Source organism: Microcebus murinus, chromosome 6 (assembly GCF_040939455.1).
Source record: "Microcebus murinus isolate Inina chromosome 6, M.murinus_Inina_mat1.0, whole genome shotgun sequence".
In the NCBI taxonomy this organism is placed as follows: domain Eukaryota; kingdom Metazoa; phylum Chordata; class Mammalia; order Primates; family Cheirogaleidae; genus Microcebus; species Microcebus murinus.
Window position 1 is genome coordinate 100,837,954 of NC_134109.1, and position 19,615 is coordinate 100,857,568.

The following is a 19,615-nucleotide window of genomic DNA, read 5'->3' on the forward strand; positions in this document are numbered from 1 at the left end:
AAAATTCTATTATTTAAAAAAATATTTTATTAAAATGCTCCTGGAAGTGGGCTGTTGGAATTACATAATTTGTTCAAATGGTAGTGGTCCACACACACACATACACACACACACACAAGTGGCTTGGAGCAAAAGCGCAAAACCCGTAGCCAGCCTGTGGGTCAGGAAGCCTGGCCAGGACTCTCAGCATGTGGTCTTGAGTAGCCACAGATTCCCTCTGCCCTCAGCTTCTCCATTTATAGAATGAAGCTGAAGGTTGGGTTAAAGATGCTGTTTTCTTTTACTTTTTCTTTTTTTTTTAAGAGACACAGTCTCTCTCTATTTACCCAGGCTGGAGTGCAGTGGCCTGATCATAACTCAGTGTAACCTTGAATTCCTGGGTTCAAGTGATCCTCCTGCCACAGCCTCCTGAGTAGCTGGGACTAAGTGCACACCACCACACCCACTGGGCCAGTAGAGATGGAGTCTTGCTATGTTGCTCAGGCTGGTCTCAAACCCCCGGCCTCAGCGATCTTCCTGCCTTGGCCTCTGAAAGCACTGGGATTATAGACGTGAGCCACTGTGCCCAGCCAGAGACACTGTTTTCCATCCAAGCTCCTGAGACTGCTGAGAGGGGAAGGAACAGGATTCTGTGCTCAGAATCCCCTTCTCAAGCCCCCACCGGCCACAGCCCTCTCCTGCTTACCTGGGAAGGGTCTGTGAGGACTTCCTTCACACCTGGCCTGTGGCAAACAATGTTGGAAGTGATTGCACTGCCTGCCTCTGAGAGCCCTTTCTTACCAACAGCGGGACCCCAAAGCAGTGTTCTGATCCCGGGTCTGAGCATGGTGTTCTGATATAAGCTGTGGTGACATCTTCAAATAATTTATGCAAAAAATTGCATAAATTTTATCAGCCCAAAATGCTTTAGGTTCTATCTTACAAAAGTGGGCTGTGAACACTCAGACCCGTAGCTGGGGATACTGGGTCCTGCCAGGCCAGACCACAAACAGGTGTACGGCGCTCCTACCTGCATGCGGGCGGGCTGCCAGTGCCCACTGGACGCCTTGCTACTGCCAGGAGCCCTGGGTAGTTGTCACTGGAGAGGACAACTTTGGTCTGCAGCCTTTATCGTTAAACTTGAGGAGGCTGGTTCCGGGCGTCTAGGTAGAGAATTTAGCGGTGGGAAAACGAGAGGACCCTGTATGCTGGCGAGGGAACTCTACAGGCTCTTCACGCTGGACAGCCACAACTCACAGCCTCCGCCCGGCCTTCTGCCCTCACTGAGAGGCACAGTGAGGGAAATACTCTTTCCTGGGACTTCTCTGCCCTGCCAGGCTGTCCCTTGGGGTTATTTTAACTAGATTTTCCTTGGGCAAACCGTGGGGTTTGTTGCCTGGGGCTGAGAGCCAGGCTCCAGCCTCGGAAACCTGCAGCAGCCCTGCCTTTCCCGTCCACCAGGTGGCGCAAGGACCTCAGGGCTGTCACTCCCGCAGGCTGCTCTCTGGCCTCCACAGTGACAGAACTCCTGGCAGCTCTCCACTCAGACCGCCCATTAAGTGCCACAGCTGGCCCAACTGTAGCTGGAGCAGAAGGGGTGATGGCAGCAGGATGGACATTGCAATTTCTTCCTGCTTACAGCTGTCCCCAGGTCTCTGGGTTGTCACGGTGGCTGTTTTCCTTCCAGGGTCACAGATGCTGTGGTTACCATGGAGAACATGGCCTGAGGGGAGTAGGAGCAGCATCCCCGCTTGTCCCTCCAGCTCGCACAGTGCATTCAGTGCAGGGACACTGCTTGGTGCTGGAGGCAGGGTCCGCTGTCCACCAGAGGGTGAGGGCTACTGGTCCATCAGAGGGAAAGGCCGGTGGTGACAAGCCATGCTTGTCCTGCAGCCCTGCCCAGCCGTCGAGTCCGGGATTCCTGGGGAGGGCCTCAGAAGATCTTGAAGCCCTTCAGTAGAGTCAAGGTGGGTGCCTTGCGCTTGCTCTGGGCCCGGGACGACTTCACCGTGACCAGCTTAGCCTGGGCGATGGTGGGCATCTCCTTGAGGCTGGCCGTGGAGAGGGTGTTGAAGGTGCAGCTGGCCAGCCCGTGCCGGGCGGTGAGCGGGGCCTGGTGGGGCAGGGCCCTCTCCTCGGAGATGTAGAGGGGACGGGCCAGGGGGCTCTTCTCCAGCTCCCGCCGGGCCTCTCGCACCGCCTCGTGGAAGACGTGCTGCACGTGCTCAAAGTCCAGGCAGGCAGAGACCTCGAAAAACAGGCACCCGAATCTGCCTGCCAAAGCTGCACCCTCAGCCTTGGTGACTTGCCTGGCGAGGAAGCAGGGCGGGGCAGGGAGTTAGGCGCATGCTGTTCCAAGTTAGGCAGATCGGCTTCTACACCCAGCCCCCACGTACTAGCTGGGTGGTCTGGGGTCCTCTGAGTCTCGGTTTTCTCGTCAGTACAATGGGACGATGACATCTGCCCCTCAGGGTTGTTAAGATTAAGACAATTTGTGTCTAGTGCTTAGCACAGTACCTGGCACAGAGTCAGGGCTTAATAAAATGGTGGCTGATGTCACCAGAGCCAGAATTTAGGGATGAGGATGAGAGAAGCTGCGCCCCCATGTGGGACACTAAGAAGGCCATTCCCAGTCCCACCTCTCCTCTACCCCAGCATGGGTCCCTGGGGCAGGAAATGGGCCACCCACTGCCCTGGCTTGTGGGATCAGCTCTGGAGAGAAGCAGTTGTTTGGACTGAAGGGTGTTAGACCACAGAGGTGACTCTGGAAGCCTGTGGTTGACAGAGCTCTCGGGGCTCGTGGGGAGTTTTGTCTGCCTGCACAGGGGGTGACAACATGTCATGATGAGGAGGGGGGAGAAGAGAAGGGGAGAACACCTATGCCAGCTTGGTCCTATACCACCTCCTGTGATGGCAGGATAGAAGGTTTGAAACTGGTAAGGTTCTAGAAGCTTCTAACGTGAGAGCCATAGGAATTGAGGTGGGAGGAAAGAGAAGACTGGCTCTTCGGTAGGTCAGATGTGCAGAAGGGGGAAGAGATAGGGTCCCTGAGGTCTTGGGCCCAAGGTTCCACTGGCTGAATCCTCCTGTCTGAATCTTCCTAAGCTGCCCCACCCACCATTTCTGGGGATGAAGGCACAGCCATGAGATGAGAGGAGACACTTAGGGTGGGCAGTGGTGGGAAAAGGTTTCTGAGCCAAGGTCACTGTGGCAGGAACAGGGGGCTGGGAGGGCTGCCCAGGGTACTGCTCTAGGGCGGGGAATGGGTATCAGAGGGAGAGGGTGACTGGGACAAAGAGGGCCAGGGGCCAGCATCTGAGCCACTCCCCACCCAAGGCTGCCAACCTGTCCTTAAGCTCACTGCTTCCTGAGGAACCCATTTTGAAAGAATACTTGGTATTATTTGCTTTATTTAAATTATTTTATTTATTTTTTTTTTTTCTGAGACAGAGTCTCACTTTGTTGCCCAGACTAGAGTAAGTGCCGTGTTGTCAGACTAGCTCACAGCAACCTCAAACTCCTGGGCTCAAGCAATCCTCCTGCCTTAGCCTCCCAAGTAGCTGGGACTATAGGCATGTGCCACCATGTCTGGCTACTTTTTTCTATATATATTAGTTGACCAATTAATTTCTTTCTATTTATAGTAGAGATGGGGTCTCGCTCTTGCTTGGGTTGGTTTCAAACTCCTTAGCTCAAACAATCTGCCCGCCTCGGCCTCCCAGAGAGCTAGGATTACAGGTGTGAGCCACTGTGCCCAGCCTATTTGCTTTTATGATGAGTTTGAATCTACAACTTTGTCATTATGGGGCTTGAATAATGAATTTTCAGAAAGAAGAACCCAGGTGTGCGTACATGTGTGTGAGTTGGTGACACAGGCACGTAACATTTTGTTGCATTCTAGTGAGGTGTTTTCTAGGGTATTTTTGTTTTCATTTTTTTTTGAGACAGGGTCTCGCTCTGTCACCTAGGCTAAAGTGCAGTGGTGTCATTATAACTCACTGCAACCTCAAATTCCTGGGCTCAAGTGATCCTCCTGCCTCAGCCTCCTGAGTACGTAGGACTACAAGTGCACCACCACACCCAACTAATTTTTTTATTTGTTTTGCAGAGACAGGGTCTCACTATTTTGCTCAGGCTGGTCTCAAACTTCTAATGAGAGTTTTATCAGTGGTTTGGGAAACATAGCCCTAACTCACATTTTATCCTTTTAGCTGCAAGACAATCATGAGAGACAATAACCAATGCCCAGCTAAAAATTAGATTTACTGTGCTTACCGAATCCTAATCTACTAACCTTGGGACTTGAGCAAAGAATGAAAGGGGGATAAGTTGTCATAACTTGTTCTTAGGGAATTGATGCTACTTCATTTCAGCCACGTATTCTTTGTCATTTGCCCCAAATCATTTTTAGACAACCTCTTTGAGAAAACATGGGGTCTAAACAATGGTCTAGTGTTTTCCCCCATGTTGAAAACTGGCCCATTCACAATCCAGTCTTTTTTTTTTGAGACAGGGTCTTGCTCTGTCACCCAGGCTAGAGTGCATTGGTGTCATCATAGCTCACTGCAACCTCAAACTTCCACAATCCACTCTTCTGACCCCTCTTCCGGGGCCTGTTATTCCTGAAGGACTACCTCTAGTGGCTTTACAAACGCATGACTTTCCTCATTCCCTGAGATGTGATTTGTCCGGGTTTGAGGACTTGACTGCTTGGGAAGGCCCCTTCCTCTGGTCCCCCTTCCTGAGCCCACACCTCACTTTCCCCATTGCCCATCTGACCCTTCTAAACAAACACCAGGCAATGCATCTTTGGGGCTTGGAGGAGCAGGACTGACCAGCCAGGGTGCAAGGCTGGTGGAAGCTGCCATACCTTGCAGGCAGACTGGCCACACAGGACAAACGTCAGTGTTGGAGAAATCCGGTAGGATCACTCATCAAGTACAGGCAGCACAGCCTCAGTGCCTCGGGGCCAGGCAGGCAACTCGAGTGTGTGCAGAGGGTGGAGGTAAGCCATGGGCTTGGGGAGGCCTGTGGTCAGCTGGAGAGCACATGCCCCACCTCAAAGCATTCCGATTCCAGGTCTTTTAAAACACGGCGCTGGCCAAGCAAAATACGGCTACAGCATTCTGTGGTCATGTGCCCTCTGGCCCAGTCTATGACCTCTGATTCAGGTCCAGCCCTTTCTAAGAGAACCTGTCCCTAGCACGGCCAACTGTGGGAGTGAGCTTGGGGTGGGGCTGAGCCTGGGTGAAGCCAGAGCTAGTTGGACCAGAGTAGACACCTGACCCGAGGGGCCAATCAAACCGGAACTGGCATGGATTGCCCCTCAGCTGCTGGGAGTGGGACTGGACGGTTGTATAGACCCAGGCAAGGAAGGATGAGCCTGAGAGAGACCAGAGAGACCCAAGAGGGTGGCAGGAGTGGCCTCTCTTCTGACCTTCAGGGTCCAGCCCCTGTGTGACCCAGATGCCCTGCCCTTCCTGTCCCTGGCTGACGGGAAGACCAATGCCCACTGGACCCTCACAACACAATCCTTCTTACCGAAATTTGAGGGGGTCACTGTTCTTAGCAGCTGACTAATGCCTGAAGATGAGGCCCGCGCCGGCCGCTCACCTGTACTGGGCCATGTCCAGCTTGTTGCCCAGCAGCAGGGCAGGGTAGCTGCGCTGCGTCTCCCTCGCGTGCACGGCGAGCAGCTCCAGGTAGCTGCTGCTGCCCTCGAAGCTCTGGCGGCTGTCGACGCTGTACACCACCAGAAAGGCGTGGGCCCAGTTCAGGTAGCGCTCACAGTTCCTGGGGGTGTCCTGGGGTGAAGGAGAGAAGCCCCCCCAGAGGCAGAGCGGGTCAGGGTAAAGGCCCTCACCTGAGCTGCCCCGCCCCACCTCCCCACTCCCCGGGTCTTTGTACATTGTTCCCCAGCAGAGTCCTTTTCAAAGGGGCAGTTGAGTGAGCATTTGGCTTGGCGTGAAAGGAGACATTGTCCCGTGAACCTCCCTCCCACCACCCAGCCAGAGACTTGGAGACCTCGGCCCCTTGGGCACAGAGCCAGAGACTCTGGCCTGGCCCCTACAGGGACCTGGCTGTCCCTGGGCACCACTGGTTTCGGGTCAGGTTCATGCTGCTCCTTTGGCTTCTGAGAATAACTGGCATCCGGCCTTGGCAGAGGCGGCAAGGACACAGGGGGAGATGTGTGTGCCGGGGGTGGCTTGGGCGAGGGCTCACACCAGGAGCGTGTGTGTGAACAGGTGTGCACCTGTCCTGTGTGCGTGAGCAGAACGCCCCATTGCACAGATCTCAGAGCTGACGCCGGCAACCCTCAGGCCTCTCAGCCTGTTCATCTTTCTCATTTGGCGAATGAGGGATTCAGGCCCAGAGAGGTCAGCACCTCGTTCAGGTTCACACAGCAAAATGTAATTTAAAAGGGATCCAAATTCCCATGTGAGGCCCCCCTCTGGACCAGGACTTCTTAGGAAGCTACCCTGAGTCTCAGCTCTCCGTGGGTAAATGGGGGTGACATTACCAGGTCCGCAGTGTCCATGACCTTCAGGTGGACAGGCTGGTGGTCCACAGTCTCCTCGGAGCTGTAGGTGTCCTCTGCAACACAGATGGTCAGGTCAGACGCACTGAACTGGCTCTAAGCTCGAGCTTTCCTTGTGTGGCCTCAGGGGGCCCTTGGGAGCTGCTCGGGGTCCCTGGCTGAGCTGGGACCACTGTAAAGTCCTTGGTTCTCACCCACATGGCAGACGTGGGCAGAACTTCCCACCAAGGAGATGCTACCCTGCCTGCTGGGCTCAGAGCATCAGCAGCCACTCACAGAACGTGCCTCGGGGGACAGGACTGTGTTCCGGTCCGTGCACAAAGCCGGCGGGATGGAGTGCGTGGCCCACGGGCCCAGTTAGCAGCACAGGCTCAGGAGCTGCACTACCAGCGCCTCTGTCCCCAAACCCCAAGCTCCTCCACCCTCTTCCCCTCCGACCACAGTACCTGGCCTGCAGGAGGCCCCGACGACAACCCTCCTGCCCCCAGTGAGAGAAGAGATGAGGGAAAAGAGAAGCACATGACACAACAGCATTCCAAGAAGGTTTTGCAAGTAATCTTTGTCAACATGACAGCAGAGGAGTCCAGTATAGTCAAAAGTTTTTAAGTTGGACCATGCACGGGTGGTTCATGCCTGTAATCCCAGCACTTTGGGAGGAGTGCTTGGGGCCAGGAGTTTGAGATCAGCTTTCGCAACACAGTGAGACCCCCATCTCTACAAAAAATTTAAAAATTAGTCAGGTGTGACGGCACATGCCTGTAGTCCCAGCTAGATGGGAGACTGAGGCAGGAGGATGGCTTGAGCCCAGAGGTTCAAGGCTGCTGTCAGATATGATTGCACCACTGCACTCCAGTCTGGGCAACAGAGAGAGACCTTGTCTCTTAAAAAAATAATAATAATGAAAAAGTTTTAAGTTGGAGATCTAGAATCAAATCCAACTTCAGCTGCTTTTTAGCTATGTGACTTGGCTGAGTCACTTCAGCCCTCTGAGGCAATTTCCTCAATTTAAAATGGGAATACTGTGGTGACACTGGCTAGCCCTTTCCAAGCCTTTACTCTGTGCCAGGTGTTATGCTAAGTGCTTGTCCCTACATTAGCTCATTTAATAGCCTTATCTCCCAGGGCTCTGTGGGTCAGGACTGGATAGGCCTCAGGACATGGGCCCTGGGCCACTAGAAGTGCCTGGTAAAGGGCAGGCACTTCTGGGGGACCCTGGTGCTCCAAGTTAGCAGGGCAGGTTCACATTCACAGGTGACATTTTTTTTCTTACATTTTATTTTGAAAAAATTCTAGACTCACATAGAAGTTGCAAAATAGTATAGAGTTCCTATGTACTCTTCACCCAGCTTCCCCCAATGTTACCACCTTACATGATCAAGAAACTGACATTGGTACCATGGTACCATATTATAAGCTACCGACCTCATTTCAATTTCATGAATTGTCACTTTTTTTTTTTTTTTTAGCTCTCATGCCCTCAAACATGAGAAAGCAGCAAGTGAGTGGCCAGGCATGCAAAGAGGACCTCCCTGCCACATTGGCAATCACTCTCCCTACCCCCAATCTCTGCCTGTGCCATTGGCCCACTCTCACCAAGTGAGAGCACTTCAGCTTTTCCTGGGGGTCCCCTGCCCCCAGTGACCCTAAAAATGACCCCTCTAGGCAGAACCGAGATGTTCTCTGCCTTCCTGGCAGCATCCACTGTGAGAAGGGCACCCCCCAGCCCTGGCTGAATTCACAGTCAAACACTTCTCTCTGAGGGCCACTGGCAGCCAAGCCAGGCCTGGACACACTCCAAGTCCACTAACATCCAGCATGAATCACAGACAGTTTCTTGTCCCCAGTCTGCTTTGGGAACTTGGATAAATAGCTGCACTTATGCAAAGACAAAAAAATCTAATGGAAACTATGTCCCAAATATTTAACTATATTTGGTCCAAGCAGACCTGCCCCTAGATGCCTACATCTCATTCAGATGTGTCTTTATCTTCCTGCCAAAGCTGTCTGATGCACCCCTTTTAGCATTCCCTCAACAGGCACGGTGTCCTGCCCAGCCCAGCAAAAGGTTCTAGCCCAACCTAGCTCCCCTTACAGCATGACAGCCTTTTGAGGTTGCTGTTAGCCCTATTGTAGCGAGATGACAATATGAGGCCCAGAGAAGGAGGGAACTCGCCCAAGGCCACACAGCATGCTATCAGCAGAAGCAACTTAAATTCTGGTCTTCCAGGCTGGGCTGCCTCCCCATTGGGACCCACTCACCCCCTGAGCAGAGTACAAGGGAAGACTAGCTGGGGACATGGAATGTGGAGGGGCAAGCCGGGAGAAGCCTCAGAGGCCATCTTGTCCAGCTTCCCCTTTACAGATGGGGTGACCGGCCTCAGAGGCAGGGGCGGGGTGGGGGGCTCCTTTCCCAGTCACGGTAATGTCCAGTCTTCCCATCACCAAGTTCCTGCCTGGGGATACTCTGGTGGGCTTCACAACTCCCGGTGCTAATTAGCATTCTGTGGGCTTTCACGCTGAGGGAAGAGTTGCCTCCCAAAGCGTCTTTCTCTTGAGCTCTGGTCAGAGCATGTGCAGGGTGATGCCACAGCAATGGTGCTCGTGTCTCACCGGAGCAGGACGAGGGCAAGAGAGGTGAGAGCTGACATTAACCACGGGCCAAGCCAGGAGGGATGCCCTGGCCCTTCTGTGAGAGGGGAACATTCTCCTGGAGACCCTCATCTCCTCCCGGGAGGCTCAGCACAGGCAAAGCCCTTCCACAGACACTGAATGGGGAATCAAAGATGCGAGGGCCCAGTGCCACTCAGACCTGTCACTAGCATAAGGCCCTCGAGGCTGCCTCTAGTAAAGAGATGAGTTGCCTCATCTTCCTTTGTGCCTGGAGGTCTCCATCATCTTAGTTAAAGCACCGGGCACTCTCTGCCTCAGTTTCTCCACAATAATAGGAGCTCTTCCTTAAAGGGTAATCCTAAACCCAAAAGTCAACCCCACAGGTTAAAAGCATCTATGTTGTGCCTAGTACTGAGCTACACGCTGGAAATGGGAGTGAATCTCCACCACCGAGAGGCTCCCAGAATGAGCTCAAGCTCTTAGAAGACCTTGGAAAGGGGAGAGAATTGTTCTGCCAACATCTGCCTGATGGCTAACTCTCCCCTTGAACGTTCAGCCCTTTCTCCACAGGAGGAAGAGCTCTGGGCCCACAGTCTCTGCTGCTGCTGAAACCAGCACTGGGGCAGCGGCCGGAATGTTTAGGCCATTCCCAGCAGAACGTCTGAGGAGTGGCACTGCCCCCTAGAACGTCTGAGAGGAGAGCGCCTGTGGCCTCTCTAGCTTGCGGGCTGAGACCAAGACCCAGGGCACTAACCACGGCAGGGCTGCCCCTCTCCCACACAGCCTGACCCCTCATTCCACCGCCAGGTCCAAACTCCAAAGTTACCCAACCAGGAAGCTCAAACCACCACTGTAATAGGCTCAAACCACCGCCCTGTAAGGGTATGGATGGGGGTGGGGGAGGGCAGGGAAGAAGAGAGGCTGGAGGAGAGTTGCCAGACAAAATACAGGACGCTGAGTTAAACTGGAATTTCAAATAAAATGGAATCGTTTTCAGTATACATGTGACCCAGGCAGTATTTGAATTTGGCAGAATGTATCTTTTGAGGTGCTTCGTTGGGATCCCCCTACCTGCCTGCGTGCCTATTGTTGCCACGCTCCCCCCTCACCTCCGTCCTCAACTCCTCAGCCCCGTCTCTGATGCCCTGGTCTGGCCTCCCCGGCACCTCCCTGGCCGGCACACCATCGCACCCCGCGTCCTCCTCTCTCAGGAGTTGACCTCTGCTAACCGAAGGGGCTCCCCTCAGACCTGCTGCGTGACCTCGCCCAGAGGCCTCAGCTCGGTGGGCCTTTTCCTCCACCGCAGCACCAAGGGTTTGTGCCAGGGTACAGGTGGTCAGACAGGGCTTTGAGGAACAAACCCCTCAGGGACTGTCAGTGCCTCGCCTGCCCTGTACCCCTGACTTAACTAAAGGAACCCCTTCTCTTTCTCTGTTTGACACTCTGGGGTTCTGTTTAAGATTTGGATGAAGGGATTCTGCTACCTAAGGAAAAAAAATTTTTTAACCATAGGACTAAATAGCCCCAAGGTCTCTTCCTGCTCCAACACCAGGATTTGGTACTCTACCCCCACCTGAACTAAGGGGCTGGTGGGTGCCACTGGGTTAAGGTGCTCTTTCTTCCAGGTGTGGGAGTGACTTTCCATCAGGGGCCTGCTAGGTAGTGTGGTGGGGTTTTTTGTTTTGTTTTTTTTTGAAATAGAGTCCCACTCTGTTGCCCGGGCTAGAGTGCCGTGGCGTCAGCGTAGCTCACAGCAACCTCAAACTCCTTGGCTCAAGCAATCCTACTGCCTCAGCCTCCCAAGTAGCTGGGACTACAGGCATGCGCCACCATACCCAGCTAATTTTTTCTACATATTTTTAGTTGGCCAATTAATTTCTTTCTATTTTTAGTAGAGACGGGGTCTTGCTCTTGCTCAGGCTGGTCTCGAACTCCTGAGCTCCAACGATCCACCCGCCTCGGCCTCCCAGAGTGCTAGGATTACAGGCATGAGCCACCGTGCCCGGCCTGTGGTGGGCTTTTGACCCGTGTCACAGAGCCCTGGTTTCTTCAGAGGGCCCTTGGAGGTGGGGCGGCCATGAATGCTTTATTCTATTTTTGAGTAAAGAAAATAATCCTAGACTGCAATGTCCATTTTCAAAAGGCTAAGATCATCCAGACACCCTGTTTTTCTTGGTGGACAGTTTACAATAAACGAATGGTATAAATGTGAGCCTTAAGTTACTTTTTTTCTAATAAAATTCTGCTTTTATTTGTTTTAGATATTAGGATTCTATGTAAGAGGTTATTTTCAAAAAAGGTCCTGCTGCTAAAAATAATTTTCAGAAACACTGATCCGATTAATCGGATGCACAGGAAACCATCTGAGGAAGAAGGTAAAGCAAATATGCACTGAGTATCTATTGCGGGTCAAGTACTGCACTAGATCTTTCACGTGTCATCTCTTTAATCCTCACGGTAATTCTCTGAGATAGGTATTTTGATGCTCATTTTACAGATGAAGAAACTAGCTCAGAGAGGTTAGGTGACTGGCTCAAGGTTGCACAGCCAGTAAGTGGCAGAGCCAGGATTCAAACTCAGCTCTGTGACAACAAACATCCCGTTTTCCAAATACCATGATACAGCTATAAAACAAGACTAGTTGTCTCATGTGGTTCAAAAATTGGCTCAGAAACCATCACCACAAAAGAATTTCTCAAATGTCTTGTCTAGCTTTTCTGGAAAAGAACATTGAGTAATCATCTTAAAGAATTACACCTATTTGGATGTGGACATCCTGTTATATTTGATTTTTTGGTTTTTGAGACAGAGTCTCACTCTGTTGCCTGGGCTAGAGTGCCACGGCGTCAGCCTAGCTCACAGCAACCTCAAACTCCTGGGCTCAAGCAATCCTCCTGCCTCAGCCTCCCGAGTAGCTGGGACTACAGGCATGTGCCACCATGCCCGGCTAATTTTTTCTATATATTTTTAGTTGTACAGCTAATTTCTTTCCATTTTTTTAGTAGAGATGGGGTCTCGCTCTTGCTCAGGCTAGTCTTGAACGCCTGAGCTTGAACGATCCAGCCGCCTTGGTCTCCCAGATATTTGATTTATTTTTATTTTTTAAAAATCTCATCACACCTCATATTTCAGAGCACATCAGCCCCAGTTGTCTGGGTGGGCTGTGAAAGGGATATTTCTGGCACTTAAAACATTTCCCCCCATGGGCTGAGTCATCCTTGTGGCTCCTTCCTTCTGCCCCTAGATGTGCAGTCGTGGCCAGGGCCCACCCACGGGGTAGGTCCCAGGGGAGTCCTCCAGGTGGGGCACAGGCAGCAGGAAGTACAGGAAGGAGTGGTTTCTTACCCAAGTTGGGGTCATATTCGCTGATGAACCTCTTGGTCAGAAACTTCACGGTCAGGGCTGCAAGAAGCAGAAAGAGATCAGCTCGGTCTCTCGGCTGTGTCTGCCTGCCAGCCCCTCTCATTTTGGGCAGGCCGCAGCTAACCTCTGTGATCCCTGGCTGACACCATACTCAGCTCTCTCAGGGAATGTGGCTGGGGAACTAAAGAGTTAGTTTGAGAAGCTCAAAAGAAACCAGAAATATGAAGAGCTGAGTCCCACTAGTTGCACCCTGGGATTTTTTTTAATGGCAAGAAAAGCAATGAGAGGCAAGCCTAAGGGGTGTTTGTGAAGACTGGGCACAGGGTTAGGACCCCTAAAACCAGTTACCTCAGGGTCAGCCTGCTGAGATCCCAACTGAAGGGAGATGTAGCCCACCCTGGACAAGTCACAAAGATTCTGAAGTGCGGAGCATTTATTCCAGCTTTGTCTACAAGCCAAAGAGAGAGTAAGAACAGAATTGATCATGGCGCGTGATCCCTGGGAAGGGATTTCCAGCCGAGATCTGAGTCCTGGTCCTCCACAACTCAAGCTGTGGCTCTCTCCAGGCCCTCCACACTCATCATGGGTGTCTCAGCAGAACATAAAACTCTAGAAAGTTCTCCCCAGTGGAATACATTAACAGGATTCTGACTTGCTTCGGAGTTTAGCCACATAAAGGGCCAGCCACCTATTAATATTATACTGGATTCTTAAAAAGTAATACAATATTGTTAAGGGAATCCTTAAAATTCTTTCCTAGGATTCCCAACGGTGTCATTTTGCAAACTAATACCCAGGGAATACATACTTCAAAATTTAAATTCTTTCATTCATGTAGTCACTGGCTAAACTGCACCAGTGAGAGAGCTGCAGATAACAATCTGATTTTCAAAGGGAAGAAAATCTTTTCTGTAGGAAAACCAGATGTGGAGTCCCCTTTCTGAGTCAGGAGGGCTGGCTTCAAAATCAGAGAGTAGGCCCCCAGGGAGTCTCCAAGAACACTGTGGGGAAGGAAATTCACAGCAAACCAAGCAGGGGTAGCCATCACTAATAGCTATTAACTAGAAAACCGCTAGTGGAGGAGCCCCTCTGCCCCAGCACCTTAGGCTGTCTGGGACTGGGTGGCAGGGGAGAGGCAGAACCTTTTTCTCTGGTGACACCTCCATCCTCCTGAGCTCCCGCTGCCAGAGTTCATTGTCGACAGAAATTATCTCAAAGGCCAGGCACAGTGGCTCAGCCTGTAATCCTAGCACTCTGGGAGGCCAAGGCGGGCGGATTGCTCGAGGTCAGCAGTTCGAAACCAGCCTGAGCAAGAGTGACACCCTGTCTCTACTATAAATAGAAAGAAATTAATTAGCCAACTAACATATATATAGAAAAAATTAGCCGGGCATGGTGGCACATGCCTGTAGTCCCAGCTACTCGGGAGGCTGAGGCAGGAGGATTGCTTGAGTCCAGGAGTTTGAGGTTGCTGTGAGCTAGGCTGATGCCATGGTACTCACTCTAGCCTGGGCAACAAAGTGAGACTCTGTCTCAAAAAAAAAAAAAAAGAAAAAGAAATTATCTCAATGGAAGCCCAAGATCTTGGTTCATCAAGAACAAGTCCCAGGCACCTGGGACCACAGCCCAAGGTATTTTCGGAAAGTTAAGAGAAGGGTCTGGCTTGAAACAAATAAATTTGATAAGAATGCACAGTTTGTCCCAGAATCCCAGGGAATTGGGGTGGGGAGTAGGGGGTGGCCCTTCCAGGAGAAATCCAGTCAGCTAGTAACTTTTACCAACTTCAGTGGGGGCAAGGTGAGGTGTGAGGATTGGGGGGTGGAAGGGACTCCTTCACCCCAGCCTAAATCAGGGAGTAGCAAGGCTGCACGACAAAGCTCAAAGCCAGCCCTCATAAGCAGATCAGCGCTCAACAGTCCCTTTGGAGCCAGTCACCAGGACTGACTGCTGGCCCCAGGAGAGGAGATGGGGGTAGGGTTCAGGGGGCTGGTGGCAAGGGAGACGGGTACAGGACTAGGAGACAAAGACAAAGGGGAGAGACAGAAGGAAGGGGACAGCGGGGGTCACAGACACGGAGGACAGAGACACAGTGGGAAGACACAAGGGGAAGGGACAGGCAAGGAACAGAAGACAGATGAAAGAGATGGAGGAGCTGACAGCAAAGCCGAGAGGAGAGCGAGAACCCCGCAACAGAGAAACCGAGGCAAAGAAGAAAATCACGGTGTCCCACCGGACCTACCTGGGTGAAGGAGGCCTCCCCAAACCAGTGGAAGAACCTTCCCCCACGTCCACAGCGTTCCCTCCACCCACTCCCTGTCTCTCGGGTACCCCCCCACGCCCTTGCCTTCGCGCCACTCACCAGACTTGCCGGCCCCGCGGCGCCCCAGGATGGCCAGGTTGACCTCGAGGGGCGCGCTCTGCGGGCCGCTGCCCGCGCGGGGTTTTCCGAACACAGAGGACATGGCGACGCCGTGGAGAGCGACACGGGTCTTCGGCCGAAGGGCCCCGAGCAGCGCGCCCTCCCGTCGGGGCCCTCGGAGCGGGACGCAGTGTCCCTAGCACTCGCGGCCAGCCTCGCACCGAGCGCCTGGCGGCCGCGACTCAGCGGGAAGGAGGGGCCGGTGGAGCCTGGCGGGCGGGGCCGCCCCGGGCGCCACCAAACTCCTTGTAAGGGCTGCAGGAGCCCCCCACGGCCGCTCATCCCGCTCCCTGCGCAGGGAGGGAGCTCCGGCCGGCCGCGCCCCCCAGCGCCCTGCTCCGCCTCGAGGAGCCGGGCGGCTTCATCCTGCGGAGCGCCCCCAGCCCCGCCTGGGCAGAACCAGAGAGAGGGAATCTTGGGGGTAGAGGGATAGAAGGGAAGATGTTTCCAGGCTTTCCTGAACCTCTACTCATTCTCTTTCCACCAGCAAGAAAATGCACCCCTCCCTTTGTTCTGTCTAGCTGGGCCTCCCCTGCCTCCTCCAGGAAGCCTCCAGGGGTTCAACTCCATCCCTTTCCTTTCTTTAGGTCACAGCCAGCTCAGCCTTGGCGCTCTATTTCCCCAATCACTATGTCCTGCCCTTTGGTGTGGGGACTCTAGAGACATCACTGCAGAACCGCGGCTCCTGGGAAGGGGGAGTGAGAACCCCTTACTGAGATTTCTTGGCTGACATAGGTTCAGCTTCAAGAAACCTAATCCATCCTGGATTACTCTTTCTCCTTGATAGGAGCTAATGAGTTGCATGTGTTTGTGGCCTGTTGTGTAAATGGAGTATTTGTTCTAACACGTGGCACCCCCTCTTGCCCACAGCAGTTCTGGGATTGGTGGTGAGCCTGGCAGGGGTCACCTGGTCATTCCCCTTGGGACTTCAGAGCAAATGTGGAGACAGCACAAAAGGGCCACATTGAGAACCTGGACACTTGGGATCTAGCGCTAGCTCCTTCCTTTGGGTGACCTTGGGCAAGTCACCTCACTTCTTTGGGCTTTAATGTCCCCATCTATAAATACTAAAGGAAGGAGAAAATAAATCCAAAACTCTATGATATGACTCAGGCCTAATAGAGAATGACGGAATCAGCGCTGAGAACATTCTAGAACCCTATGAAGCTTCCTTTCTGGAATACACTCCAGGCTAGAGTGGAGAAGGGAATAGGGGTCTCAGAGACCTCTCTTTGCAGCCCTTTTCCTTCCCCTCCCGCCAGACAGTTAGCTCCTCTATCCACCCATCCACAGAGAAACCATGGAAACCCAGGCAGGGTCCCGGGCAGAGCTGGAAGGCAATAGCTTCTCTCTCTTCCACCAAGAAGGAAAATTATTTTCCTGGATAGGACATGAATATTGACTCAACCTAATTGTGTTTCAGGGGGATCATGGTAAACCAGCTGTTGTTAGGACTCTAAGGTATGGGGAGGAATTTGTTTAGATAACACCCTCAGGCCAGAATCGCTCCACAGCTAATGACGGAGTTTTCCTTTGAGTTGTAGGAGTTGAGAAAGTGGGAGATAAGTTCCAGCCACAACTCTGGGCTGGCCCCAGTCCTGTGAAGACAGACTGGTTGCGGATGGGGCCTGTGGGGACAGAAGCAATCTCGCTGGAGGGAGAACAAGCTGTGGACCCGCATAGGTCCTACCCCGTATAACCGTGAGCTCTGCTATTTTCCAGCTTGTGTGATGCTGGGGAAGTTATTTGACCTCTATCTGTTCTCAGTTTCTTCATCTTTAAAACTTAGACCAACTAGGAGCTGCAAGGAGGCAGATTCTGGCGGTTTGAAGGTGACTCCCTAACCATCTGAGCTGTCTGTAGTTAGAAGGGAACTGTCTTTGGAGGAAGTGAGCTCCCCACATTGGCAGCAACCAAGGGGGTGACCACTTCAAGGAGCTGTTATAGAGAAGACTCCATCATGACGTGCACGATGTAATGAGATGACCCTTAATTTCCTTCTAGTTCTATTAATAGTTTACAGATTAGTAGCCAGCTGGCCACTCAGGCCCTCAGCTGTGACAACTCAGTGCTCAAAGTCTGCCCCTCCTCGAAGTCTTGGGAGGAAAACAGTGCCCACCTCATGACTGCAACCGTCCCTTCCCCATCCTCAGTTATCCCGCACCCAGAAGTACCCACTGTGGACTGGAAAAGCCTTGGGGATCAGTCACACTTACCGTCAGACCCTGGAATAAGCTACTTTGCCCTTTTGGGCCTCAGTTCCTCATTTTTAAAATAGGAATTATACATACACACACACACACATGTATACATGTAATTTTTTTTTTAAGACAGAGTCTCATTCTATCACCCTAGGGAGAGTACAGTGGCATTATCATAGCTCACTGCAACCTCTAACTCCTGGGCTCAAGCAATCCTCCTGCCTCAGCTTCCCAAGTAGCTGGACTATAGGCACATACCTCGACACCTGGCTAATTATTTTGTTCTTAGTAGAGATGGGGTCTTGCTCTTGCTCAGGCTGGTCTTGAACTCCTGAGCTCAAGCAATCCTCCTGCCTCAGCCTCCTAGAGTACTGGGATTACAGGTGTGTGACACTATCCCTAACCTAAAATAGGAATAACATTAAGGATTATATGACATAGCATGAAAGTGTCCTACCCAGAGCTTGGCCCATGGCCCATAAAAGCGAATGATAGTTCCCTTCACTCCCCCTGGATATGAAGAGCACACATTTCTTATCCACCTACCAAGAAGTCACGACTGTTTAGTGACTAGAAGTTTGGACACTTTAGGTCAAGAGAGAGGTTATTCTGCTAGGGAAAGTAGCTCAACTCCTTATACCACCCCCCATGAAGGCTCTCATAGGAGGTCTTCAGGCACTTAAAATGCTGAGGATGTGGCAGGGAGCCCAGCAGTGGGCATGCAGCAGGTGCTCAATAGATATCTCTGGAGTGAATGAATGCAGCATGTACTGGTCTAGACATGTAGGGCCTGTGAGGTTTTCCCAATGGCAAGTCCTACCCTTGCCACCCACCTCCAGGAACCATTGCACACAAAGCTCCGCTTTTGGCATCCCTTTGTGGTGTTGCTACCTTTCTGGAAGCACAACGTGATAACCACTTCTGTGGTTGTTCAATGATAAATTCAGATGTCAAAGCTGAACAATCTAAGAAGTCAGATTCAAATTTCACTTTATGGATGAAGAAGCGAGGCCTAAAGAGGTTGGTAGCTTTTGCGAATCAGTACCAGCATCAGAGCCCGGGCGGGAATCCTGACTCCCATTTCCAGTGCTCTTCCTTCTCCAGGTCCAGGCAGGACAAGCCACTCAGTACTCTATGTGCAGAAACACCACCACAGGTGGCAAGGGTAAGGGCTCCCCCACCGGACTGTGGGGGTGGAGGTGCCTCCCAGGGCAAGGGCTATGTCTCCTCCATCAGACTGGAGGCTCTTGTGGGACAGGGCTGTGCCTTCTCCATCAGACTGGGGATTGCAGTCTGATGGAGGAGACATAGATGAGGGTCCAGAAATCCACTTAACAGACCGCTACTGTGTGCTAATCATTGTGGAGACAGGGATGAATTAAGGCCGTGTCTGTGCTCTAGAAAGGCTCAGGGTCTGACACAGACTCCCTTCCTTGCCCCCACCCCCAACCTTGCACAGTGTGAGGGATGCAGAGTCGAGAGGGAGATTGGTGCAGGGTCGAGCAGGGCCTGGGAACTCTGTGGGCTGCCCACAGCCAGGATAGTTCCTTGTCCTTTCCAAATCCCAGAGGGACACTCAGTGTCTGGGAGGAGGAAACTCTTCCCAGCTGCAGACAACACCCTGCTGGGGCCTTGGGGGCAGGGCCAAAGAGCTGATCCTCAGCCCAGCTTCAGAAACCTGACCCCCCACCTAGGGTGACCCCCTCCCCACTCCCTGGCTGCTGATGGTGGAAACTGGGTGTGTGTATGAGCCCCAACCCACTCGAGCCAGGGCTGAAGTTGGGGAAAAATGGAGCTGAGAGCAAATTTCGGCCAGGAGGGGTTTGCATACCCTCCCCCTCCTGCTCTTAGGAGAGGGCCAGGCGATGGTTCCATCTGGTTGTGTCTGGCAGTTACTGGGTGTCTGGAACAGGCCATTTAGTAGAAAACTGTAGCCCCAGGATTGTGCAGCAGCCCTGGCCCCCTAGGGGTCAGCCCCTCCCGGGTCCTGCCCATTATTTGAGCTGTTCCTCTGCTCTGAGGCAAGGCTAGTGCAGATGAAAGGAGGCAGCAGGGCTGGAGCCGGCAGGGTTCAGTCCACCCCACACCCTCATTCATAACCAAGGGAAAGCCCAGCTCATCTCTAAGCTTTTCTTTCCTCATCTGTGAAATGGGAACAGTCAGATACCCTCTCTCTATATCACTAAGGCCACTAGAAAGGACAGCCAGGACCCAGCACTGAGAGCCCACTTGTCCCCAAGAGGGGGACTGTCATGCCTGCTGCCTGGACATTACTGGCCCTTTCAGCCAATGTCTAGCCTCAGGGAAGGAGAGAAACTGGCAGAGGGCCTGGAATAGTATTCATGGGGGTTCCTGCCCACCCTCTCCATTTCCTCCTCCTCTTCCTGTCTGGTCCCTAGGGCAGAGCATCAGAGATATTTCTGGCTGCCTCCTCCAGGCCTTTGGCTTCCCAAGTTCACACAAGTGGTCCCCATGTCTCAGTCCCACTTGGATGGAGTGAACTGG

General features: G+C 52.6%; 1 protein-coding gene across 1 annotated transcript; it reads right to left on the reverse strand.

The window, feature by feature from the left end:
- Positions 1 to 4: 4 nt before the first annotated feature.
- Positions 5 to 15,181, reverse strand: RASL12 (RAS like family 12). The gene is made up of 5 exons (XM_012758740.3): positions 14,850 to 15,181; positions 12,473 to 12,529; positions 6,500 to 6,573; positions 5,593 to 5,783; positions 5 to 2,288 (listed from the first exon to the last, which is right to left on the reverse strand). The coding sequence occupies exons 1-5, from the start codon at positions 14,950 to 14,952 to the stop codon at positions 1,913 to 1,915; spliced, it is 801 nt and encodes a 266-aa protein (XP_012614194.1). The 5' UTR covers positions 14,953 to 15,181; the 3' UTR covers positions 5 to 1,912.
- Between the last annotated feature and the right edge of the window lie 4,434 nt (positions 15,182 to 19,615).

Excerpts from the sequence above, each read along its gene's own strand:
- RASL12 (XM_012758740.3), bottom strand. The coding sequence starts at position 14,952 with ATGTCCTCTGTGTTCGGAAAACCCCGCGCGGGCAGCGGCCCGCAGAGC. Across the intron at positions 5,784-6,499 it reads TCATGGACACTGCGGACCTG|GACACCCCCAGGAACTGTGA; the intron begins GTAATGTCACCC and ends CCTTCACCCCAG. Across the intron at positions 2,289-5,592 it reads CTGGACATGGCCCAGTACAG|GCAAGTCACCAAGGCTGAGG; the intron begins GTGAGCGGCCGG and ends CTTCCTCGCCAG.